At 45.3% G+C, this 26,988-nt stretch overlaps 1 protein-coding gene across 5 annotated transcripts in view; it reads right to left on the bottom strand.

The window, feature by feature from the left end:
- The window catches only part of LOC135552020 (PHD finger protein 14-like), a 119,908-nt gene that overhangs the window by 31,791 nt on the left and 61,129 nt on the right, over positions 1-26,988 (bottom strand). For 4 of the 5 annotated variants that reach the window (XM_064983365.1, XM_064983366.1, XM_064983367.1 and 1 more), the window contains one exon: positions 4,996-5,113. In XM_064983365.1, the coding sequence (XP_064839437.1) occupies positions 4,996-5,113 (118 nt within the window). Of the gene's footprint in view, positions 1-4,995; positions 5,114-13,233; positions 13,354-26,988 lie in introns of those variants that run through there. The other variant, XM_064983369.1, reaches the window with a different exon arrangement.

Genomic DNA, 26,988 nt, shown 5'->3' with positions numbered 1-26,988 from the left:
TCTACTAACTCCACTATTGTCTGCTGAAGAGGAGTAAATGTCCCCTCTACAAACTCCACTATTGTCTGCTGAAGAGGAGTAAAAGTCCCCTCTACAAACTCCACTATTGTCTGCTGAAGAGGAGTAAAAGTCCCCTCTACTAACTCCACTATTGTCTGCTGAAGAGGAGTAAAAGTCCCCTCTACTAACTCCACTTTTGTCTGCTGAAGAGGAGTAAAAGTCCCCTCTACTAACTCCACTATTGTCTGCTGAAGAGGAGTAAAAGTCCCCTCTACTAACTCCACTATTGTCTGCTGAAGAGGAGTAAAAGTCCCCTCTACTAACTCCACTATTGTCTGCTGAAGAGGAGTAAAAGTCCCCTCTACAAACTCCACTATTGTCTGCTGAAGAGGAGTAAAAGTCCCCTCTACTAACTCCACTATTGTCTGCTGAAGAGGAGTAAAAGTCCCCTCTACTAACTCCACTATTGTCTGCTGAAGAGGAGTAAAAGTCCCCTCTACTAACTCCACTATTGTCTGCTGAAGAGGAGTAAAAGTCCCCTCTACTAACTCCACTATTGTCTGCTGAAGAGGAGTAAAAGTCCCCTCTACTAACTCCACTATTGTCTGCTGAAGAGGAGTAAAAGTCCCCTCTACTAACTCCACTATTGTCTGCTGAAGAGGAGTAAAAGTCCCCTCTACAAACTCCACTATTGTCTGCTGAAGAGGAGTAAAAGTCCCTCTACTAACTCCACTATTGTCTGCTGAAGAGGAGTAAAAGTCCCCTCTACTAACTCCACTATTGTCTGCTGAAGAGGAGTAAAAGTCCCCTCTACTAACTCCACTATTGTCTGCTGAAGAGGAGTAAAAGTCCCCTCTACTAACTCCACTATTGTCTGCTGAAGAGGAGTAAAAGTCCCCTCTACTAACTCCACTATTGTCTGCTGAAGAGGAGTAAAAGTCCCCTCTACTAACTCCACTATTGTCGGCTGAAGAGGAGTAAAAGTCCCCTCTACTAACTCCACTATTGTCTGCTGAAGAGGAGTAAAATTCCCCTCTACTAACTCCACTATTGTCTGCTGAAGAGGAGCAGAGTAAAAGTCCCCTCTACTATCTCCACTATTGTCTGCTGAAGAGGAGTAAAAGTCCCCTCTACTAACACCCTACTCCTCAACCCTGCTGTTGTCTGCCTTGGGGCACAGAGAGGGAGCCGCCACTGCCAAGGTTTACACAGTGATGTAGAGAGAGGTGGGAGGGAGGGAAGGGGAGGATGAGGACAAGATACTCCGGGGGGATGAAACGATTTCAGAAGTGTGTGTAACGAGAGAGAGGGCAAGTGTGTGCAGATGTATGTGTCTATATCAGATGGGTGTGTCTGTATGTTCATGTAAGAGATGCTGAGTGTGTGCAGGCCAAGTATTCTAGTGTGTGTTTGCCTGGTTGTGTATGTGTTTTGTCTGTTCCAGTGTGTGTTGCACGGGGGTGATTAAAGAGGATTGGGTCTGGTCCTGGGTCTCTCTCTCTCTCTCTCTCTCTCTCTCTCTCTCTCTCTCTCTCTCTCTCTCTCTCTCTCTCTCTCTCTCTCTCTCTCTCTCTCTCTCTCTCTCTCTCTCTCTCTCTCTCTCTCTCTCTCTCTCTCTCTCTCTCTCTCTCTCTCTCTCTCTCTCTCTCTCTCTCTCTCTCTCTCTCTCTCTCTCTCTCTCTCTCTCTCTCTCTCTCTCTCTCTCTCTCTCTCTCTCTCTCTCTCTCTCTCTCTCTCTCTCTCTCTCTCTCTCTCTCTCTCTCTCTCTCTCTCTCTCTCTCTCTCTCTCTCTCTCTCTCTGCTGCCAACAGCAGCACTTTTAATAAGAGACTTGTTTAATCCCTGTGTTCCCCCCTTCCCTTTCCATTCCCTTATTTCCCACCTACCAACCTTGAAAATCTCCTTTCCATTGTTTGTGTGCTTCTTCCAGTGAGTGTGTGTCCTCCCACAGCCTCTGTTCAGATCAACACACACTAACAGCAGGAGTCTGTCTTCTCCCCTTTGACTAATACTATTTACACTAGAGCAGTAGACACAGGCAGAGCAGTAGACACAGACAGAGCAGTAGACACAGAGCAGTAGACACATACAGAGCAGTAGACACAGACAGAGCAGTAGACACAGGCAGAGCAGTAGACACAGGCAGAGCAGTAGACACAGGCAGAGCAGTAGACACAGGCAGAGCAGTAGACACAGGCAGAGCAGTAGACACAGACAGTAGACACAGGCAGAGCAGTAGACACAGGCAGAGCAGTAGGCAGAGCAGTAGACACAGGCAGAGCAGTAGACACAGACAGTAGACACAGGCAGAGCAGTAGACACAGGCAGAGCAGTAGGCAGAGCAGTAGACACAGGCAGAGCAGTAGACACAGGCAGAGCAGTAGACACAGGCAGAGCAGTAGACACAGACAGAGCAGTAGACACAGACAGTAGACGCAGGCAGAGCAGTAGACACAGGCAGAGCAGTAGACACAGGCAGAGCAGTAGACACAGACAGAGCTGTAGAAACAGACAGTAGACACAGACAGAGCAGTAGACACAGACAGAGCAGTAGACACAGGCAGAGCAGTAGACACAGGCAGAGCAGTAGACACAGGCAGAGCAGTAGACACAGACAGAGCAGTAGACACAGACAGAGCAGTAGACACAGACAGAGCAGTAGACACAGACAGAGCAGTAGACACAGACAGAGCTGTAGAAACAGACAGTAGACACAGACAGAGCAGTAGACACAGGCAGAGCAGTAGACACAGACATAGCAGTAGACACAGACAGAGCAGTAGACACAGACAGAGCTGTAGAAACAGACAGTAGACACAGACAGAGCAGTAGACACAGGCAGAGCAGTAGACACAGACAGAGCAGTAGACACAGACAGAGCAGTAGACACAGACAGAGCAGTAGACACAGGCAGAGCAGTAGACACAGACAGTATATTATAGCAACTAATGTTCTCCACAGGGCTCTTTATTATCAGAGTTCAGCTCTATGTATGGAAATAAGCTTCCTCTCCATTAAGGCTTTGTAAAAACTACTTGGGTTACATTAATGTGTATTATCTCTTTGTGAACCAGCATGGCACTGCTTGAACAAGACAGCTATGAGAACAATATAAATATGCAAACATACAGGACTTTAATGTTGGGCAGAAACAACGACAGTTCAATCTGTTGTTGCAGAAATCCAAAGGGAGTTGTTGATTATGTACACCGATGCATCTTCATGAACCCTTCCCAACAGCGCTATAGCAACACGCTTTACAACAACGACAAGTCTCCAGTCAGCTACCTAACATTTTACATTCACAGTCCGCAAACATTGTAACCCTCCACTCACGCTGCTATCTAACATTGTAACCCTCCACTAACTCTGCTATCTACCATTTTAACCCTCCACTAACTATGCTATCTACCATTTTAACCCTCCACTAACTCTGCTATCTAACATTGTTACCCTCCACTAACTCTGCTATCTAACATTGTTACCCTCCACTAACTCTGCTATCTAACATTGTTACCCTCCACTAACTCTGCTATCTACCATTTTAACCCTCCACTAACTCTGCTATCTAACATTGTTACCCTCCACTAACTCTGCTATCTAACATTTTAACCCTCCACTAACTCTGCTATCTAACATTAACCCTCCACTAACTCTGCTATCTATCTAACATTGTAACCCTCCACTAACTCTGCTATCTAACATTAACCCTCCAATAACTCTGCTATCTATCTAACATTGTAACCCTCCACTAACTGCTATCTAACATGAACCGTCCACTAACTCTGCTATCTAACATTTTAACCCTCCACTAATTCTGCTATCTAACATTTTAACTCTCCACTAACTCTGCTATCTAACATTTTAACCCTCCACTAACTCTGCTATCAAACATGAACCCTCCACTAACTCTGCTATCTAACATTAACCCTCCACTAACTCTGCTATCTATCTAACATTGTAACCCTCCACCAACTCTGCTATCTAACATTTTAACCCTCCACTAACCCTCCACTAACTCTGCTATCTAACATTTTAACCCTCCACTAACTCTGCTATCTATCTAACATTGTAACCCTCCACCAACTCTGCTATCTAACATTTACACCCTCCACTAACTCTGCTATCTAACATTTTAACCCTCCACTAACCCTCCACTAACTCTGCTATCTAACATTTTAACCCTCCACTAACTCTGCTATCTAACATTTTAACCCTCCACTAATGCTGCTATCTAACATTTTAACTGAGCTTTAACCTTTACATTTTGCATGTAATTTAACATATCATTCCCAGCATGCAGCATTTTCAGTATGGCTCAGGCTTTTATGTTTCTCTACCTCCTTCTGCAACATCAATTAACCCCCATTTTCCACGCACATAGAGCCAATAGGACAGGCTGACCTTTCCCGGAGAAATTGAAATGTGCTTTACATTTATCAACTTAATTAGGTTCACAAGCTGCCGCACGCTACCCTTGATTACACTGTAATTCAATAAGAAAAACATTATTTCAAATGCAGATAGAGGAAAATAATAAAAAAAAGCCCTTCTGGTGGGACTTGCCATTTTCAGTTAGGGACATTTCAAATGAAAATGTATGACAATGGAGCAACAATGAGGACACTGGTGATGGTAGCGGCCATTTTGGCCCGCTGTCAGGTTCGGTTTCAAGGTAAAAAAGACACATAGATGGCATGTTTCTGCTGTCATGTCATACGAACTTCACCCTGTCGCTCACAGAGATACCACAGCCCGGGAAGCAGATTGGGGAATTTAAGTGAAGCCATGGCTGTCGTCAACACTAGTCTCTACCACTTCAAACACGTGCTTCTATCCCAATGATCCTTAATACTCATATAACTATAGATGGCCTTGTAAGATGTGTTGTAGGTTCAAATTCAGCTGTTTAACTGCTGCTTCAATAATGTGATGGCGTCAGAATAAGCCAAAAGAAGAGGTCATCACCACCACCCTGTGTGCCCACACACACACCTTGGAGGAGGAAGTGTCACACTCCTGGCAGATCCAGCCGTATCCTGTCTGCTTGGGAGACTTCTTCAAGGGAGGGTCCAGACAGCCAAAGTGGTAGCACAGACAACACTCATCACACCTATAGGAGAGAGAGGTGGGGAAGGTGTCACATACAGTGGAACACACACACACACACACACACACACAGTTCCAATAGAACTCAGAGTATTCTTCAATGGAAGCTTGTTTAACATCAGATATGTGCAGTGCGGTGTCCGTCAGGGCAGTTGCCTTGGGCCGCTGCTCTTTTCTATTTTTACAAATGATTTGCCACTTGTCTTACAAGAAGCTAAAATGACTATGTAGGCTGATGATTGCACACAACACATCAGAACCTACAGCCAGTAAGTTCACTGAGAGTCATCACTGTCGAACGCTCCCTAAAACACTTCTGCGAGCAGGCCATTCTAATCGACCAGGGTTGGGGTATCCTGGAAGGATATTGACCTCATCCCGTCAGTAGAGGATGCCTGGTTGTTCTTTAAAAGTAATTTCCTCACCATCTTAAATAAGCATGCCCCTTTCAAAAAATGTAGAACTAAGAACAGATATAGCCCTTGATTCACTCCAGACCTGACTGCCCTCGACCAGCACAAAACCATCCTGTGGCGGACTGCACTAGCATCGAATAGTCCCAGCGATATGCAACTTTTCAGGGAAGTCAGGAACCAATACATGCAGTCAGTCAGGAAAGCAAAGGCTAGCTTTTTCAAACAGAAATGTGCATCCTGTAGCTCTAACTCCAAAAGGTTTTGGGACACTGTAAAGTCTCCAGGTCATCTATAAGTCTATGTTAGGTAAAGCTCCGCCTTATCTCAGCTCACTGGTCACGATAACAACACCCACCCGTAGTACGCACTCCAGCAGGAATATCTCACTGATCATCCCCAAAGTCATAACCTCCTTTGGCCGCCTTTCCTTCCAGGTCTCTGCTGCCACTGACTGGAACGAATTGCAAAAATCTCTGAAGCTGGAGCATTATATTTCCCTCACTAACTTTAAACATCAGCTATCTGAGCAGCTAACTGATTGCTGCAGCTGTACACAGCCCATCTGTAAATAGCTCATCCAATCTACCTACCTCATCCCCATATTGTTTTTATTTACTCTTCTGCTCTTTTGCACACCAGTATTTCTACTTGCACATCATCATCTGCACATCTATCACGCCAGTGTTGATTTGCTAAATTGTAATTACTTAGTTACTATTATGGCCTTTATTTTGTCTCTATTGTGTTATTGACTGTACGCTTGTTTATTCCATGTGTAACTCTGTTGTTGTTTGTGTCACAGTGCTTTGCTTTATCTTGGCCAGGTCGCAGTTGTAAATGAGAACTTGTTCTCAACTAGTCTACCTGGTTAAATAAAGGTGAAATAAAGAAATACATTTAAAAAAAATAGCAATGAGTTAAGGTCAGTGTCAGAACTGGTAATTATCAATAAACCGGTTTTAAATACCTCTAAAACCAAAAGCATTGCATTTGGTTCAAAGCATTCTCATAGACCTAAACCTCTACTGGAGATATGTGTAAAGGGTGTGGCCATTGAACAAGGTGAAGCAGCTGAACTCCTAGGAGTAACATTGGATGGTCAGTTATCATGGTCAAGCCATATTGACAAAGTTGTTGTGAAAATGGGAAAGGGCATGTCTGCTTTGTTTTTGACACAAGAATCAACTGTACTAGATATTCAGGCTCTGATCATTTCCCATCTTGATTCCTGTCTGGTAATATAGTCAGGTGTAGTAAAGAAAGACCAGGCAAAGCTGCAGCCGACTCAAAACAAAGCAGCACGTCTTTAACCGCACAGACACTACTAACATTAACAACATGCATCATAGTCTTTCATGGTTGAGGACAAATTGTCTACTTCTCTTCTAAAGAAACATTTGTGTGTTGAAAATGCCTAACCACTTGTATATTCTATTTGCATACACTTCAAACAAACATCCACACCCCACCAGACAGGCCACTACGGGTTTCCTCAGTGTACCCAAACCAAAAACAGATGGAATGTGTCGCTCAGTTCTGTATAGAGCCATGTCATCAAGGAATGATCTGTCACCAGAGGTTACACAGGCAAAAAGCAAGGTCTTCAAGGTCCTCTAGATCTACTTTAATGTAGATACGAATAGTGTGTATAGTATTTATCTTTTTCTCTTTGTTTCCAATATATAACTCTTATTTGAATTGGATGTAATATCTTATGTTGTTCTAGTCTACAACTGTTCGGTACTTTGTCATGTATTTGTATGTTTTGTGTGGAGCCCAGGAAGAGTATCTGCTGCATGTGCAGTAGCTAATGGGGATCCTAATCAACTAAACAAACACACACACAATGACAGGTCATGACAGGGCAGGTAGTTGTCAGGGATTAGATGATTATGAAATCAAACCACACTGTTACTACTCCTTCCCTTGACCTTACACACGTGTCATACTATGAGCATAGCTTTTTGTATAGTTTGGCTAGCCAGACAGCTTTATCATTACACAAGCCAGTTAACCGTCCTACCATGGTGTCCTCGGGTCAGACAACGGGGTTTTGCAACCTTACAGTACAGGCAGTAAAAAATTAAATATGAATATTGACTATCACACACATCAATATGGTTTTGTGTGTGTGTGGTCTGTGCGGGTGTTTACCTGAGGGAGTTTTTCTGTGTTGAATGAGACAACTAAAACTCAATTTAGCATTCATGAGATTCCAGTGGTTGAGCCTAAATGCCCTTCAGTCCATCCATCCATCCTTCTCTCCCTCCTCTCCTTCCAATCCACAATCAACTAATTATGTCCTAATCAATGTGGGAGATTCAGATTTTTCAATGAAAATCTGATCAACCAGATACCAGCCCAGGGAGATCAATCTGTTCATTCGCTCTTCTCATCTCTATTACGGGAGGGGAAGAGGAGAGGCGGGGGGAGGAGGGGGAGAGGGGACGAGGGGGGAGGGGGAAAGGAGAGGAGAGGAGGGGAAAGGAGAGGAAAGGGGAGGAGAGGAGGAGAGGAGAGGGGGGGGGGGGGAGTGGGACTTGGGGAAGGTGAACCACATAGGATGAAGATCGATTTCTGTGCAAATGTCTCATGGATATCTATGCATGATTTAGGCTACCTGAAAGTCCGATAGACATGACTGTACTTGTCTAGGATAGAGAGACTGTAACACAACAACTTATCGAAACAGAGCCAGACGTGTATTTAAGTCCCAGTGAAGTTGTGATGACAACTGATGAAGTTCCGGAGGGTTGAACCCAGCACCTCCTGTCAGAGGAGCCCTTTTCACCACAACAACTACCAGGAACCGCTAATCTAATTAAATCACCTATTATGAATAAAGGCCTTAGTCTACTTCACAGACTAATGAGGAAGTAACCCAACCATATGGACATCTCCCCTTGACCCCGTCACACAGGACTGTAGGTGACTGTTGTAAGTGTTGTTGTCACAACACATATCGCCACAGCAGAGTCACTGTGTTTCTTGAACACATACAGTGGCCTATCTCTTCCAGACAGGCAAGGCTATTTCCAATCCCACTATTCCCACAGGATCAACCACCACTGGGGATCGTTCTAAGATAAGCCCCCCAACATAATCTATCTGTTCCAATTCTCTGTCAATATACTGAGCAGGGGTTTATTGTGAAAGCTATGGGTGTTCAGTCACCGCTCCTACAAATTAATTCTGCTTCATGTAGTCGAACCAGAAGGAAATAGAGAAGGCAACCTTCCCACGTTGATGTGAATATCTGAATATGAATGTACACAGTATGAACAAAAAGGCTACCGCCAATAACGCAAAGAAGCAGCATCTGTTGAAAGACTGCATGCTGTAGTGTGCAAAAAGCAAGTACTGATTAATAAAGTCTACCAACTGTCCTGTGTGGGAAGTCATAGTACAACCAATAAGATACTAGTGCAGCAGCCATACCGTGAACGCTGATAACTAAAAGGTAAGACATCTACAATCCCTGTGCCTTCATTGATACAGACAGTAAATAACAAACACATTACGACTAGAAGATAAAATGTAAAACATCCAACACCGCTTCCCGGAAAGCGTGGCCAGAGGACGTCTTTTTGCTACCATGGTGTTCACCTCAAGTAAAATAGGTTATCTTTCATAACCCTGAGGTATTAAACATTAAAACAACTGTGTACATATATCAATGGGAATTTATTCCACGGCAGGCAATATTTTACATACGACAGTAGTTGTGTCTGTGTTCGTCTATTGCCTCTCCTCTGTCCCTATCTCCTCCATATATTCACTGCGACAGGCCACGGTAGAAACGTGTTGCCGTCGACAGCAGACTGTCAGCTCAGAACAGCTTCTCTTACATGATCTGCAGTTAAAGGAGACGCCATCAGAGGAAACCGATGACCACTGCTTTGTTCACATCCTATTCAACATATTCAAATCGGTAGTGGAACAGCTAATGGGTGTTAAAGTCCGCCCAGTTCATCATCCTCTTTAACTAACGAAGTGTAAATCATTCAGTTTAGGGTCTGGAATTAAGTACATTAACATCATATGAGAGAGTGTGACTGGTGATTGGGAATAGGGAATATGCAGTAGGGGAGGTTTTGGGGTTGAGAATGGGGTGTGGATGACATGTCTTCTATGTGCACATCAAGACCTGGTTTCCTGGACTTATTCCATGTTTTTAGTCCAGGACCAAGCATATTATGTGTCAGCCCCTAAGCCTGTTAGATGACTAAAACCAGAGTAACAATTCAATTCATAGATAATTGGTATCTTACTAAGTCAGTGTTTCCCAACCCTGGTCCTCCAGTATCCCCAACATTACACATTTTTGTTGTAGCCCTGGACAAAAACACCTACGTTGAGGGCTTGTGGATTAGTTGACAAGATGAATCAGCTGAGCGCGTCCAGAGCTACAATACAAACGGTGTACTGTTGAGGGTACTTGAGGACCACGGTTGGGAAACGCCGTACTAAGTTGTAGAAGCAGAGACGAACAGCTGGTGCACATCAGCAGGGAACCTCTAGAGGCAGGTGGTCCACACACACACGGACGCAGAGACACACACCACACCCACACTAGATGGGCTGAGCAGGCATATCTGTCTAGGAAACAAGGGGGAATTTAAAGCACCCTCTGGCCTCATCAGTGAAAAGAAGACAAATGACCACAAGTGTGTCTGCGGCGCTAATAAGTTACCCTCCTATTGTGGCACACAATCACCAATTGATTAACCATGAATCTCCTCTACAGGGCCAAGAGAGGAGGAGGTAGACTCCTCTGCCGGAGACATGCACACACACACACACACACCACACACACACACACACACACACACACACACACACACACACACACACACACACACACACACACACACACACACACACACACACCACACACACACACACACACACACACACACACCACACACACACACACACACAAAAACACACTTGAGACACCTCCCAAAACTTTTATTAGGCGAGTGTGTGTGTGTTTATTTGTGTGTGTGCACACACACACACACACAACACTTAGCCCTGCATACTTATTTTAATTACTTGACCTTAAAACCTCTTAAATGTAACATCCCCATATTTGGGGACCTTATTTGATTTTTTACATTTAAATTCAGTCTGGTATGAGAACGGTAGGCCCTATCTACAGAAACAGGGTGTGGACGGAAAGCTGAGTATCTGATCTGTGCCTTCTTTGGTGTGACTTACTGACATATACTGGCATACAAATGTATATGGTCAGGCCGAGCCGATGACCTCATTTCAAGATGGCTGCTACCTACATTCTGATTAGCGTTGTGAAGCATAAACAAAATAAACACAAAGTACGTCTAGACACACCAAAAGCTGGGACTCCACAGATAATGAGGATGTCTTATTTGTCTGCCTGTGACCTACCGTTATTGACCACCAGCCCCGAGAGTCAACATTTTTATTTTACACAACGTTTTCAGCAAACATCTTACAAGGTAAGCTTCAATTTGGTCTGTGTTTGAGCTGTAGCTACATGGAGAATATTAAATTCATCCTTAGGTTGGTAAGAACAAATCTAGCTTATTGTCAATGTTATCTGATGATGTATGACTTAATGGCAACATCGAATGGACACCAAGTCACTATATCTTTGCACACTTGTCCCCCGACACCACAATGTTTGAGAGGTTGGTGTTGTAGAAATGTAGCTTTTCTAGTGAACAATAACTTTTAGGCACATCAAGTGTGCAAAAACAGTGCAATTACTACATTTGGACACGTTGGAGAGGTTGAAAGGACACTTGAATGTACCCTGGATACCCCATAACACCACCACAATATTTGAGTGAGGTTGATATGGTAGAAATTGTGTTTTTATACTGAACAAATAGCATTTAGGGATTGCAAATATGTAATAGCACTGTAATGATCTAATTTACAGTCATATGCCACTTTGGAGGGGTTCACATATATACATCAATCACATTTTCTTCCTGATATTGTTCAATATTGTGGAAGCCAAATTGTGTTTATAACTCTAGGCATCAATAATTCACTTCTAGCGTGTCAATGAAATACTATTTTTTTTAAATACATTTAAAAAACTGTTATTTTGTGTGTGCTTGATCTTGTGTATTCTGAACTATGTAACTCCTATCTATCTTCTGATCATTTCCTCATAATCTCCCAGATGTCTTCTTTCCAAATATACCAAGTTTTACATTTACATTTAAGTCATTTAGCAGACGCTCTTATCCAGAGCGACTTACAAATTGGTGAATTCACCTTCTGACATCCAGTGGAACAGCCACTTTACAATAGTGCATCTAAATCATTAAGGGGGAGGGGGGGGTGAGAAGGATTACTTATCCTATCCTAGGTATTCCTTGAAGAGGTGGGGTTTCAGGTGTCTCCGGAAGGTGGTGATTGACTCCGCTGTCCTGGCGTCGTGAGGGAGTTTGTTCCACCATTGGGGGGCCAGAGCAGCGAACAGTTTTGACTGGGCTGAGCGGGAACTGTACTTCCTCAGTGGTAGGGAGGCGAGCAGGCCAGAGGTGGATGAACGCAGTGCCCTTGTTTGGGTGTAGGGCCTGATCAGAGCCTGGAGGTACTGCGGTGCCGTTCCCCTCACAGCTCCGTAGGCAAGCACCATGGTCTTGTAGCGGATGCGAGCTTCAACTGGAAGCCAGTGGAGAGAGCGGAGGAGCGGGGTGACGTGAGAGAACTTGGGAAGGTTGAACACCAGACGGGCTGCGGCGTTCTGGATGAGTTGTAGGGGTTTGATGGCACAGGCAGGGAGCCCAGCCAACAGCGAGTTGCAGTAATCCAGACGGGAGATGACAAGTGCCTGGATTAGGACCTGCACCGCTTCCTGTGTGAGGCAGGGGCGTACTCTGCGGATGTTGTAGAGCATGAACCTACAGGAACGGGCCACCGCCTTGATGTTAGTTGAGAACGACAGGGTGTTGTCCAGGATCACGCCAAGGTTCTTAGCGCTCTGGGAGGAGGAAAAAATGGAGTTGTCAACCGTGATGGCGAGATCATGGAACGGGCAGTCCTTCCCCGGGAGGAAGAGCAGCTCCGTCTTGCCGAGGTTCAGCTTGAGGTGGTGATCCGTCATCCACACTGATATGTCTGCCAGACATGCAGAGATGCGATTCGCCACCTGGTCATCAGAAGGGGGAAAGGAGAAGATTAATTGTGTGTCGTCTGCATAGCAATGATAGGAGAGACCATGTGAGGTTATGACAGAGCCAAGTGACTTGGTGTATAGCGAGAATAGGAGAGGGCCTAGAACAGAGCCCTGGGGGACACCAGTGGTGAGAGCGCGTGGCGAGGAGACAGATTCTCGCCACGCCACCTGGTAGGAGCGACCTGTCAGGTAGGACGCAATCCAAGCGTGGGCCGCGCCGGAGATGCCCAACTCGGAGAGGGTGGAGAGGAGGATCTGATGGTTCACAGTGTCGAAGGCAGCCGATAGGTCTAGAAGGATGAGAGCAGAGGAGAGAGAGTTAGCTTTAGCAGTGCGGAGCGCCTCCGTGATACAGAGAAGAGCAGTCTCAGTTGAATGACTAGTCTTGAAACCTGACTGATTTGGATCAAGAAGGTCATTCTGAGAGAGATAGCGGGAGAGCTGGCCAAGGACGGCACGTTCAAGAGTTTTGGAGAGAAAAGAAAGAAGGGATACTGGTCTGTAGTTGTTGACATCGGAGGGATCGAGTGTAGGTTTTTTCAGAAGGGGTGCAACTCTCGCTCTCTTGAAGACGGAAGGGACGTAGCCAGCGGTCAGGGATGAGTTGATGAGCGAGGTGAGGTAAGGGAGAAGGTCTCCGGAAATGGTCTGGAGAAGAGAGGAGGGGATAGGGTCAAGCGGGCAGGTTGTTGGGCGGCCGGCCGTCACATGTAACCACACATGAATAGCAGTTACTTTTGGGTATGTATATTTAGGCGGAAATCCACATTTTGCCATTACATCTGTTTTAATGAACCTATTGTGTTGTGTATCTCGGTGAGTATCTTTGAATTAAAACACTGCTCATGATGCTGATCCAGCCGCCTGGCTGCTGGTTGATGAGTAGATGATTATTAGTTCATTAAAATTCAAAATGACTAGTCCTGCATTTTGCAATAAGTTCAAGAGGAAGAAATATTTCCTTTCGGTTCTACTGGATCGCCTTCTGTTTTCCACTTCTTTCAATTTCAGTCAGAATCTTTTATCAAATGCACTTACATTTAGGATTATTTCTTTAACATTGTACAAAACACAAACATTCTATGTTATTTTCACAATTTGTACATTACAAAGTGCCTTCAGAAAGCATTCACACCCCTTGACTTTTTCCTCATTTTATTGTGTTAGTGGGTTTAAAGTGGATTTGTCTTTTTTTTTGTCAACGCAAAATACTCTAATATCAAAGTTGAAGATAATGGTTTATTTTTATTTTTTATTCATGGAAAATGAAACGGTAATATATCTTGATTAGATAAGTATTCAACCCCCTGAGTCAATACATGTTAGAATCACCTTTGGTAGCAATTACAGTCTTTCTGGGTAAACACCCTAAGAGCTTTGCATACCTAGATTGCACAATAGTTGCCCATTATTCTTTTAAAAATTCTTCAAGCTCTGACAAGGTGATTTTTGATCATTGCTAGACAGACATTTTCAAGTCTTGCCATAGATTTTTTAAGCCAAAACTAACTAGGCCACACAGGAACATTCCATTTTGTCGGATAAGCAACTCCAGTGTATATTTGGTTGTGTTTTAAGTAACTGTATTTCTGAAAGGTGAATGTCTCCTAGTGGAAAGCAGAGTCGAAATCTTAGAGGAAACTTGGTTCACTCTGCTTAGCTCTATTCCTTTTCTTTTTATCCTAAAATAAACTCATACCCATAACATGATGCAGCCACCAATATGCTTGAGAATATGAGGAGTAGTACTCAGTGACATGTTAGATTTGCCGTACTTGCAGCATTTCTTTAGTGCCTTATTGCAAAAAGGATGCATGATTTGGAATATTTATGTTATATACAGGTTTCCTTCTTTTCACTCTGTCATTTAGGTTAGTATTGTGGAGTAACTACAATGTTGGTGATCCATCCTCAGTTTTCTACTATGACAATAGTTCAACTAACAGTTTATTTTACTCCACCCTTCTCCCCAATTTCGTGATATCTAATTGGTAGTTACGATCCTGTCTCATCTCTGAAACTCTTCAGCGGGCTCGGGAGAGGTGAAGGTCAAGTAATGCGTCCTCCCAAACATGACCCATCAAGACGTGCTGCTGCTTAACACCTGCTCACTTAACCCAGAAGTCACCCGCACTAATGTGTCGGAGGAAACACTATCCAACTGACTACTGAAGTCAGCTTGCAGGCACCCGGCCCTCCACAACAAGTTGCTAGAGCACGATGTGACTAGGAAAGCCTCCCTGGACAAACCCTCCCCTAACCCGGACGAATCTGGGCCAATTGTGTGCTGCCCTATGGGACTCCCGGTCACAGCCAGCTGTGACACATCCTGAGATCGAACCCCAGGCTGTAGTGACCGCTACGCTACTTGGGAGCCAACTCTGTAACTCAATTTAGTCACCATTGGCCTTATGGAAATCCCTGAGCATTTTCCTTGCTCTCCGGTAACTGAGTTAGGGAGGACGCCTGTATCTTTGTAGTGACTGGGTGTATTGATATAACATCAAAAGTGTTATTTTAACCCATCTACCAATTGGTGCCCTTCTTTGCAAGTCATTGGAAAATCTCCCTGGTCTTTGTGGTTGAATATGTGCTTGAAATTCACTGCTTGACTGAAGGACCTTACAGATAATTATATGTATGGGGTACAAAGATGGGGTAGTCATTTAAAAATAATGTTAACACTTTTCTTGCACTTTTGTGACTAGTTAAGCACATGTTTACTCCTGAACTTATTTAGGCTTGCCATAACAAAAGGGTTGAATACTTATTGACAATACATTTTAGCTTTACATTTTTTAGTATTGTGTGTAGATCAGTGGCACAAAATCTAAATGTCATCCATTTTAAATTCAGACTAACACAACAAAATGTGGAAAAAGTCAAGGGGTGTGAATACTTTCTGAAGACAATGACAACAGGTGCTGTATGACAATAGTTATCTATGGTGTCCCTCCAGGATCAGTTTTAGGCCCACTACTCCTTCATTGTATATGCTACCACTTGGTTTCCAGTTCTTCCTCACTGAGCTTATATACATTATCAGTGGCGCAGGCCAGTCCTTGGCTACCTGGTCTGAGAGTTAGGTGATGCAGTAGCCCCACCATCCTCTTCACGTACTGTGTCCATCGTACGTGGTCACTCAACCTCTATCAGCACTGAACACTGCCCTTATAGACCTCGCCACAGCAAGGTCCTTGATGTTATCAAACCAATTTGTCTCCGCTTTAATCATTGGGAAAATGTAGACGCTCGCTCGTCCCCCCCTTCTCCATCTCTCCCTCCTCAACTCTCCTCTGGAAGGAGACAGAATCCAATCACTCAAAAGTGCAGTTATTGATTGATGTAATCTTATTGGGCATGAGGTAGGCGATTGATTGGTTTTGTCTGCTACACATGTTGCTTTCGGCGGGCGACTAATATCCCCTTTCATCTGCTGTTTAATCTCTGACAGGAGTTCTTAGTGGCCCTCCTCTCTGCCACATCCTCCCCTGTACCCTCTCTCTCTCTTTTCCTTTCCCCATTCCCCTCTCTCCGTCTCCCTCTCAGTGGGATGACAAGCAGGTGGCTTAGCCGTGGTTTGATCTGCTCTCATCACAGGTCTCACAACTTCACATTACATTTCCCCTCTTCAAAGGGTCTGGAGTGTGTGGCCTCTATAGGGGTCCTCATAGACGTGTTCCATTGTTCCTCCTCCCCCACAGGCAATCACAGCTGATGCCTCACACACAAACACACATGACTCAATGAAATCAAAGGGCATTTTAGAGATTAGACAGATATGAAACAAAGTAAGAAAAAGGATTCACAGGGTTTAAAGTTAAAAGGATGTGTTTAAGCCAGAAGGCAGTACATGGGCTAGTGTGAAGATGTAACCTAGATCAATGTTCATTTCATTTAATCATCCGTTTTTTACCATAGATACATTGGGAGGGAGTCAGATCCGATTGATTCCCGAGGTACTTAAGCCAAGTGAGTTATAATTGGATATTAAAAGGAATCAGAGCAATTAGAGTTGTTTAATCAAAATGAAATCAGCATGAAACTGAAGGCAACTTTTCATCTGTACTTTAAGCATCTGCAAATCCTAAAACCATTGGATTAGACAACAAGGTTGGAGCTGGGATCCAAAATGTAAGTATTTAATCTACAGTATACGTAAATGTACACACATACATGGTCATAAGAAGATTTGAGAAAAAAAGAATCCACTTACAGTACACACATGCAGGGTTCTGCTCTGGGGAGAGTGATACTAGTGGTTGTGGTACAGCTGCTGGACAACCAAAGTGCAACATAACGTGCTGTAGTGTAAATCAGATAGATGAAAAACACTTCAATGAGTCGAGTCAAGTCAAGAAAATAGACATTTTCTACATGTTTGTTAGTGATGAATAAATGTTGTTTACTTGTTTGGGGATTAATCCTCATGCAGTACTTTGATTAGCCTCTTTGTAGATGAACTAAATGGAAAACAACGCGGCGTCGGTTGGCCTTGAATAACACACTCCAAGATGATCATCATCAACAACAACATTGTCATCATCACAACCATCACTATTGTCAAACACATTGACAAAGTCATCCTTTGGTTAAAATAATGTCAAACAGGCAACAAATAACCCCATGAACACATCAAATCTGGCCGGGGATCCTTTGATATGGGATTTCTATACAATGTCTTTGTTGCACCACATGCAAAGAGAAAGAGTCGTCCATTTATGGAACAGTCGCAACTCTCTCTTCTTCCTGGGCCAGCACAGGCCTTGCGGTGTGGTGCCTTGGGAGTGTCCGAAACAACGGCATTGAATTTATCACAAGAGGGCAGTGCAATTACATGGAGGGTGTTCACGTGACGGGAGATCAATACGCCACAAAGCACTCAGCCATTGACTCCCGCATCCCGCCCCGTGACAAAGTAGTTCTGTGAATTTTCTCTATAGAAATGGTGGGAGCGGATTATGGGAATTATCCTATAGCCTCCCACTTTTTGATTTAGTGTCGGGCGGTAGAACGGTACTGAGATATTATTAAAGAGGCATTGTTTTACAAGGTGGGCAAGAGGAAGTAATGAATGGGGAGAGACAGAAAAAGCAAGAAAGAGAGAAAGAGAGAAAGAGAGACCATTGCAAGGCATTTACAAGCTCATTAGAACAACTCACTCACTACAAGGAGACAGGACACCGTAGCATAGTTCTAGAACATAGGACACCGTAGCACAGTACTAGAACACAGGACACCGTAGCACAGTACTAGAACACAGGACACCGTAGCACAGTACTAGAACACAGGACACCGTAGCACAGTACTAGAACATAGGACACTGTAGCAAAGTACTAGAACATAGGACACTGTAGCAAAGTACTAGAACATAGGACACTGTAGCAAAGTACTAGAACACAGGACACCGTAGCACAGTACTAGAACATAGGACACTGTAGCAAAGTACTAGAACACAGGACACCGTAGCACAGTACTAGAACATAGGACACCGTAGCAAAGTACTAGAACATAGGACACTGTAGCAAAGTACTAGAACATAGGACACTGTAGCAAAGTACTAGAACATAGGACACTGTAGCAAAGTACTAGAACATAGGACACTGTAGCAAAGTACTAGAACATAGGACACCGTAGCATAGTACTAGAACATAGGACACCGTAGCACAGTACTAGAACATAGGACACTGTAGCAAAGTACTAGAACATAGGACACCGTAGCATAGTACTAGAACATAGGACACCGTAGCATAGTACTAGAACACAGGACACCGTAGCATAGTACTAGAACACAGGACACTGTAGCAAAGTACTAGAACATAGGACACCGTAGCATAGTACTAGAACATAGGACACCGTAGCATAGTACTAGAACACAGGACACCGCAGCATAGTACTAGAACATAGGACAGCGTAGCATAGTTCTAGAACACAGGACACCGTAGCACAGAACTAGAACACAGGACACCGTAGCACAGTACTAGAACACAGGACACCGTAGCACAGTACTAGAACACAGGACACCGTAGCACAGTACTAGAACATAGGACACTGTAGCAAAGTACTAGAACATAGGACACTGTAGCAAAGTACTAGAACATAGGACACTGGAGCAAAGTACTATAACACAGGACACCGTAGCACAGTACTAGAACACAGGACACCGTAGCACAGTACTAGAACATAGGACACCGTAGCAAAGTACTAGAACATAGGACACTGTAGCAAAGTACTAGAACATAGGACACTGTAGCAAAGTACTAGAACATAGGACACTGTAGCAAAGTACTAGAACATAGGACACTGTAGCAAAGTACTAGAACATAGGACACTGTAGCAAAGTACTAGAACATAGGACACTGGAGCAAAGTACTAGAACACAGGACACCGTAGCACAGTACTAGAACATAGGACACTGTAGCAAAGTACTAGAACACAGGACACCGTAGCACAGTACTAGAACATAGGACACCGTAGCAAAGTACTAGAACATAGGACACCGTAGCATAGTACTAGAACATAGGACACCGTAGCACAGTACTAGAACATAGGACACCGTAGCAAAGTACTAGAACATAGGACACCGTAGCATAGTACTAGAACATAGGACACCGTAGCATAGTACTAGAACACAGGACACCGTAGCATAGTACTAGAACATAGGACACTGTAGCAAAGTACTAGAACATAGGACACTGTAGCAAAGTACTAGAACATAGGACACTGTAGCAAAGTACTAGAACATAGGACACCGTAGCATAGTACTAGAACATAGGACACCGTAGCATAGTACTAGAACATAGGACACCGTAGCATAGTACTAGAACACAGGACACCGCAGCATAGTACTAGAACATAGGACACCGTAGCATAGTACTAGAACATAGGACACCGTAGCATAGTACTAGAACATAGGACACCGTAGCATAGTACTAGAACACAGGACACCGCAGCATAGTACTAGAACATAGGACACCGTAGCATAGTACTAGAACATAGGACACCGTAGCATAGTACTAGAACATAGGACACCGTAGCATAGCTGCCTACAACCTGGTTCAAATTAGGGCTGTCCCTGACAAAATAAAATAGTGGTCGGTCAAGAGTCGTCGGTTCTTTCAACCAATTGAAATTGTTTAACCAAAATATTATACAGTGTATTTTTCCACATATAGACACATCCTATGTGTTTTAATCAAATCGACTACACGCACCGAGCTTGTCTGATGCTTTAAGCAAAAATTAAGACACACAAATGACTAGCGGGGGTCCGACCGCAATTGATTTGATTGTCTCGCTCTCCTCCCTGCTGTAGTGACCACCACATAACAGTGTATAACCCTGTTCTCTCTGCTGTAGTGACCACCACATAAGAGTGTATAACCCTGTCCTCTCTGCTGTAGTGACCATCACATAAGTGTATAACCCTGTTCTCTCTGCTGTAGTGACCACCACATAACAGTGTGTATAGCCCTGTCCTCTCTGCTGTAGTGACCACCACATAACAGTGTATAACCCTGTTCTCTCTGCTGTAGTGACCACCACATAACAGTGTGTATAGCCCTGTACTCTCTGCTGCAGTGACCACCACATAACAGTGTATAGCCCTGTCCTCTCTGCTGCAGTGACCACCACAAAACAGTGTGTATAACCCTGTCCTCTCTGCTGTAGTGACCACCACAAAACAGTGTGTATAGCCCTGTCCTCTCTGCTGTAGTGACCACCACATAACAGTGTGTATAGCCCTGTCCTCTCTGCTGTAGTGACCACCACATAACACTGTATTAGCCCTGTCTTTTCTGCTGTAGTGACCACCACATGACAGTGTATAGCCCTGTCCTCTCTGCTGTAGTGACCACCACATAAGTTTATAGCCCTGTCCTCTCTGCTGTAGTGACCAACACATAACAGTGTGTATAGCCCTGTCCTCTCTGCTGCAGTGACCACCACATAACAGTGTATAACCCTGCACTCTCTGCTGTAGTGACCACCACATAAGTGTATAACCCTGTCCTCTCTGCTGTAGTGACCACCACATAACAGTGTATAACCCTGTTCTCTCTGCTGTAGTGACCACCACATAACAGTGTATAGCCCTGTCCTCTCTGCTGTAGTGACCACCACATAACAGTGTGTATAGCCCTGTACTCTCTGCTGCAGTGACCACCACATAACAGTGTATAGCTCTGTCCTCTCTGCTGCAGTGACCACCACATAACAGTGTATAGCACTGTCCTCTCTGCTGCAGTGACCACCACATAACAGTGTATAACCCTGTCCTCTCTGCTGTGGTGACCACCACATAACAGTGTATAGCCCTGTCCTCTCTGATGCAGTGACCACCACATAACAGTGTGTATAACCCTGTCCTCTCTGCTGTAGTGACCACCACAAAACAGTGTGTATAGCCCTGTCCTCTCTGCTGTAGTGACCACCACATAACAGTGTATAGCCCTGTCCACTCTGCTGTAGTGACCACCACATAACAGTGTGTATAGCCCTGTCCTCTCTGCTGTAGTGACCACCACATAACAGTGTGTATAGCCCTGGCCTCTTTGCTGTAGTGACCACCACATAACAGTGTGTATAGCCCTGTCCTCTCTGCTGTAGTGACCACCACATAACACTGTATTAGCCCTGTCTTTTCTGCTGTAGTGACCACCACCTAACAGTGTATAACCCTGTCCTCTCTGCTGTAGTGACCACCACATAACAGTGTATAACCCTGTCCTCTCTGCTGTAGTGACCACCACATAACAGTGTGTATAGCCCTGTCCTCTCTGCTGCAGTGACCACCACACAACAGTGTATTGCCCTGTCCTCTCTGCTGCAGTGACCACCACACAACAGTGTATAGCCCTGTCCTCTCTGCTGCAGTGACCACCACATAACAGTGTGTATAACCCTGTTCTCTCTGCTGTAGTGACAACCACAAAACAGTGTGTATAACCCTGTCCTCTCTGCTGTAGTGACCACCACAAAACAGTGTGTATAGCCCTGTCCTCTCTGCTGTAGTGACCACCACATAACAGTGTGTATAGCCCTGTCCTCTCTGCTGTAGTGACCACCACATAACACTGTATTAGCCCTGTCTTTTCTGCTGTAGTGACCACCACATAACAGTGTATAGCCCTGTCCTCTCTGCTGTAGTGACCACCACATACGTGTATAGCCCTGTCCTCTCTGCTGTAGTGACCACCACATAACAGTGTGTATAGCCCTGTCCTCTCTGCTGCAGTGACCACCACATAACAGTGTATAGCCCTGTCCTCTCTGCTGTAGTGACCACAACATAACAGTGTATAACCATGCCCTCTCTGCTGTAGTGACCACCACATAACAGTGTCTATAGCCCTGTCCTCTCTGCTGCAGTGACCACCACACAACAGTGTATAGCCCTGTCCTCTCTGCTGCATTGACCACCACATAACAGTGTATAGCCCTGTCTTCTCTGCTGTAGTGAACACCACATAACAGTGTATAGCCCTGTCCTCTCTGCTGCAGTGACCACCACATAACAGTGTGTATAACCCTGTCCTCTCTGCTGTAGTGACCACCACAAAACAGTGTGTATAGCCCTGTCCTCTCTGCTGTAGTGACCACCACATAACAGTGTATAGCCCTGTCCACTCTGCTGTAGTGACCACCACATAACAGTGTGTATAGCCCTGTCCTCTCTGCTGTAGTGACCACCACATAACAGTGTGTATAGCCCTGGCCTCTTTGCTGTAGTGACCACCACATAACAGTGTGTATAGCCCTGTCCTCTCTGCTGTAGTGACCACCACATAACACTGTATTAGCCCTGTCTTTTCTGCTGTAGTGACCACCAACTAACAGTGTATAACCCTGTCCTCTCTGCTGTAGTGATCACCACATAACAGTGTATAGCCCTGTCCTCTCTGCTGTAGTGACCACCACATAACAGTGTGTATAGCCCTGTCCTCTCTGCTGCAGTGACCACCACACAACAGTGTATTGCCCTGTCCTCTCTGCTGCAGTGACCACCACACAACAGTGTATAGCCCTGTCCTCTCTGCTGCAGTGACCACCACATAACAGTGTGTATAACCCTGTTCTCTCTGCTGTAGTGACAACCACAAAACAGTGTGTATAACCCTGTCCTCTCTGCTGTAGTGACCACCACAAAACAGTGTGTATAGCCCTGTCCTCTCTGCTGTAGTGACCACCACATAACAGTGTGTATAGCCCTGTCCTCTCTGCTGTAGTGACCACCACATAACACTGTATTAGCCCTGTCTTTTCTGCTGTAGTGACCACCACATAACAGTGTATAGCCCTGTCCTCTCTGCTGTAGTGACCACCACATACGTGTATAGCCCTGTCCTCTCTGCTGTAGTGACCACCACATAACAGTGTGTATAGCCCTGTCCTCTCTGCTGCAGTGACCACCACATAACAGTGTATAGCCCTGTCCTCTCTGCTGTAGTGACCACAACATAACAGTGTATAACCCTGCACTCTCTGCTGCAGTGACCACCACATAAGTGTATAACCCTGTCCTCTCTGCTGTAGTGACCACCACATAACAGTGTATAACCCTGTTCTCTCTGCTGTAGTGACCACCACATAACAGTGTATAGCCCTGTCCTCTCTGCTGTAGTGACCACCACATAACAGTGTGTATAGCCCTGTACTCTCTGCTGCAGTGACCACCACATAACAGTGTATAGCCCTGTCCTCTCTGCTGCAGTGACCACCACATAACAGTGTGTATAACCCTGTCCTCTCTGCTGTAGTGACCACCACAAAACAGTGTGTATAGCCCTGTCCTCTCTGCTGTAGTGACCACCACATAACAGTGTATAGCCCTGTCCTCTCTGCTGTAGTGACCACCACATAACAGTGTGTATGGCCCTGTCCACTCTGCTGTAGTGACCACCACATAACAGTGTATAACCCTGTTCTCTCTGCTGTAGTGACCACCACATAACAGTGTATAGCCCTGTCCTCTCTGCTGTAGTGACCACCACATAACAGTGTGTATAGCCCTGTCCTCTCTGCTGCAGTGACCACCACATAACAGTGTATAGCCCTGTCCTCTCTGCTGCAGTGACCACCACATAAGTGTATAGCCCTGTCCTCTCTGCTGTAGTGACCACCACAAAACAGTGTGTATAGCCCTGTCCTCTCTGCTGTAGTGACCACAACATAACAGTGTATAGCCCTGTCCTCTCTGCTGCAGTGACCACCACATAACAGTGTATAGCCCTGTCCACTCTGCTGTAGTGACCACCACATAACAGTGTGTATAGCCCTGTCCTCTCTGCTGTAGTGACCACCACATAACAGTGTGTATAGCCCTGGCCTCTTTGCTGTAGTGACCACCACATAACAGTGTGTATAGCCCTGTCCTCTCTGATGCAGTGACCACCACATAACAGTGTGTATAACCCTGTCCTCTCTGCTGTAGTGACCACCACAAAACAGTGTGTATAGCCCTGTCCTCTCTGCTGTAGTGACCACCACATAACAGTGTATAGCCCTGTCCACTCTGCTGTAGTGACCACCACATAACAGTGTGTATAGCCCTGTCCTCTCTGCTGTAGTGACCACCACATAACAGTGTGTATAGCCCTGGCCTCTTTGCTGTAGTGACCACCACATAACAGTGTGTATAGCCCTGTCCTCTCTGCTGTAGTGACCACCACATAACACTGTATTAGCCCTGTCTTTTCTGCTGTAGTGACCACCACCTAACAGTGTATAACCCTGTCCTCTCTGCTGTAGTGACCACCACATAACAGTGTATAACCCTGTCCTCTCTGCTGTAGTGACCACCACATAACAGTGTGTATAGCCCTGTCCTCTCTGCTGCAGTGACCACCACACAACAGTGTATTGCCCTGTCCTCTCTGCTGCAGTGACCACCACACAACAGTGTATAGCCCTGTCCTCTCTGCTGCAGTGACCACCACATAACAGTGTGTATAACCCTGTTCTCTCTGCTGTAGTGACAACCACAAAACAGTGTGTATAACCCTGTCCTCTCTGCTGTAGTGACCACCACAAAACAGTGTGTATAGCCCTGTCCTCTCTGCTGTAGTGACCACCACATAACAGTGTGTATAGCCCTGTCCTCTCTGCTGTAGTGACCACCACATAACACTGTATTAGCCCTGTCTTTTCTGCTGTAGTGACCACCACATAACAGTGTATAGCCCTGTCCTCTCTGCTGTAGTGACCACCACATACGTGTATAGCCCTGTCCTCTCTGCTGTAGTGACCACCACATAACAGTGTGTATAGCCCTGTCCTCTCTGCTGCAGTGACCACCACATAACAGTGTATAGCCCTGTCCTCTCTGCTGTAGTGACCACAACATAACAGTGTATAACCATGCCCTCTCTGCTGTAGTGACCACCACATAACAGTGTCTATAGCCCTGTCCTCTCTGCTGCAGTGACCACCACACAACAGTGTATAGCCCTGTCCTCTCTGCTGCATTGACCACCACATAACAGTGTATAGCCCTGTCTTCTCTGCTGTAGTGAACACCACATAACAGTGTATAGCCCTGTCCTCTCTGCTGCAGTGACCACCACATAACAGTGTGTATAACCCTGTCCTCTCTGCTGTAGTGACCACCACAAAACAGTGTGTATAGCCCTGTCCTCTCTGCTGTAGTGACCACCACATAACAGTGTGTATAGCCCTGTCCTCTCTGCTGTAGTGACCACCACATAACAGTGTGTATAGCCCTGGCCTCTTTGCTGTAGTGACCACCACATAACAGTGTGTATAGCCCTGTCCTCTCTGCTGTAGTGACCACCACATAACACTGTATTAGCCCTGTCTTTTCTGCTGTAGTGACCACCACCTAACAGTGTATAACCCTGTCCTCTCTGCTGTAGTGACCACCACATAACAGTGTATAGCCCTGTCCTCTCTGCTGTAGTGACCACCACATAACAGTGTGTATAGCCCTGTCCTCTCTGCTGCAGTGACCACCACACAACAGTGTATTGCCCTGTCCTCTCTGCTGCAGTGACCACCACACAACAGTGTATAGCCCTGTCCTCTCTGCTGCAGTGACCACCACATAACAGTGTGTATAACCCTGTTCTCTCTGCTGTAGTGACAACCACAAAACAGTGTGTATAACCCTGTCCTCTCTGCTGTAGTGACCACCACAAAACAGTGTGTATAGCCCTGTCCTCTCTGCTGTAGTGACCACCACATAACAGTGTGTATAGCCCTGTCCTCTCTGCTGTAGTGACCACCACATAACACTGTATTAGCCCTGTCTTTTCTGCTGTAGTGACCACCACATAACAGTGTATAGCCCTGTCCTCTCTGCTGTAGTGACCACCACATACGTGTATAGCCCTGTCCTCTCTGCTGTAGTGACCACCACATAACAGTGTGTATAGCCCTGTCCTCTCTGCTGCAGTGACCACCACATAACAGTGTATAGCCCTGTCCTCTCTGCTGTAGTGACCACAACATAACAGTGTATAACCCTGCACTCTCTGCTGCAGTGACCACCACATAAGTGTATAACCCTGTCCTCTCTGCTGTAGTGACCACCACATAACAGTGTATAACCCTGTTCTCTCTGCTGTAGTGACCACCACATAACAGTGTATAGCCCTGTCCTCTCTGCTGTAGTGACCACCACATAACAGTGTGTATAGCCCTGTCCTCTCTGCTGTAGTGACCACCACGTAACAGTGTGTATAGCCCTGTCCTCTCTGCTGTAGTGACCACCACATAACACTGTATTAGCACTGTCTTTTCTGCTGTAGTGACCACCACATAACAGTGTATAGCCCTGTCCTCTCTGCTGTAGTGACCACCACATAACACTGTATTAGCACTGTCTTTTCTGCTGTAGTGACCACCACATAACAGTGTATAGCCCTGTTCTCTCTGCTGTAGTGACCACCACATAAGTGTATAGCCCTGTCCTCTCTGCTGTAGTGACCACCACATAACAGTGTGTATAGCCCTGTCCTCTCTGCTGCAGTGACCACCACATAAGTGTATAGCCCTGTCCTCTCTGCTGTAGTGACCACAACATAACAGTGTATAACCCTGCCCTCTCTGCTGTAGTGACCACCACATAACAGTGTGTATAGCCCTGTCCTCTCTGCTGTAGTGACCACCACATAACACTGTATTAGCACTGTCTTTTCTGCTGTAGTGACCACCACATAACAGTGTATAACCCTGTCCACTCTGCTGTAGTGACCACCACATAACAGTGTATAGCCCTGTCCTCTCTGCTGCAGTGACCACCACATAACAGTGTGTATAACC

Source organism: Oncorhynchus masou, chromosome 13 (genome assembly GCF_036934945.1).
Source record: "Oncorhynchus masou masou isolate Uvic2021 chromosome 13, UVic_Omas_1.1, whole genome shotgun sequence".
Taxonomy (NCBI): domain Eukaryota; kingdom Metazoa; phylum Chordata; class Actinopteri; order Salmoniformes; family Salmonidae; genus Oncorhynchus; species Oncorhynchus masou.
Note: the sequence above shows the minus strand (reverse complement) of the source record. Positions and strands in the feature narration are given on the sequence as shown.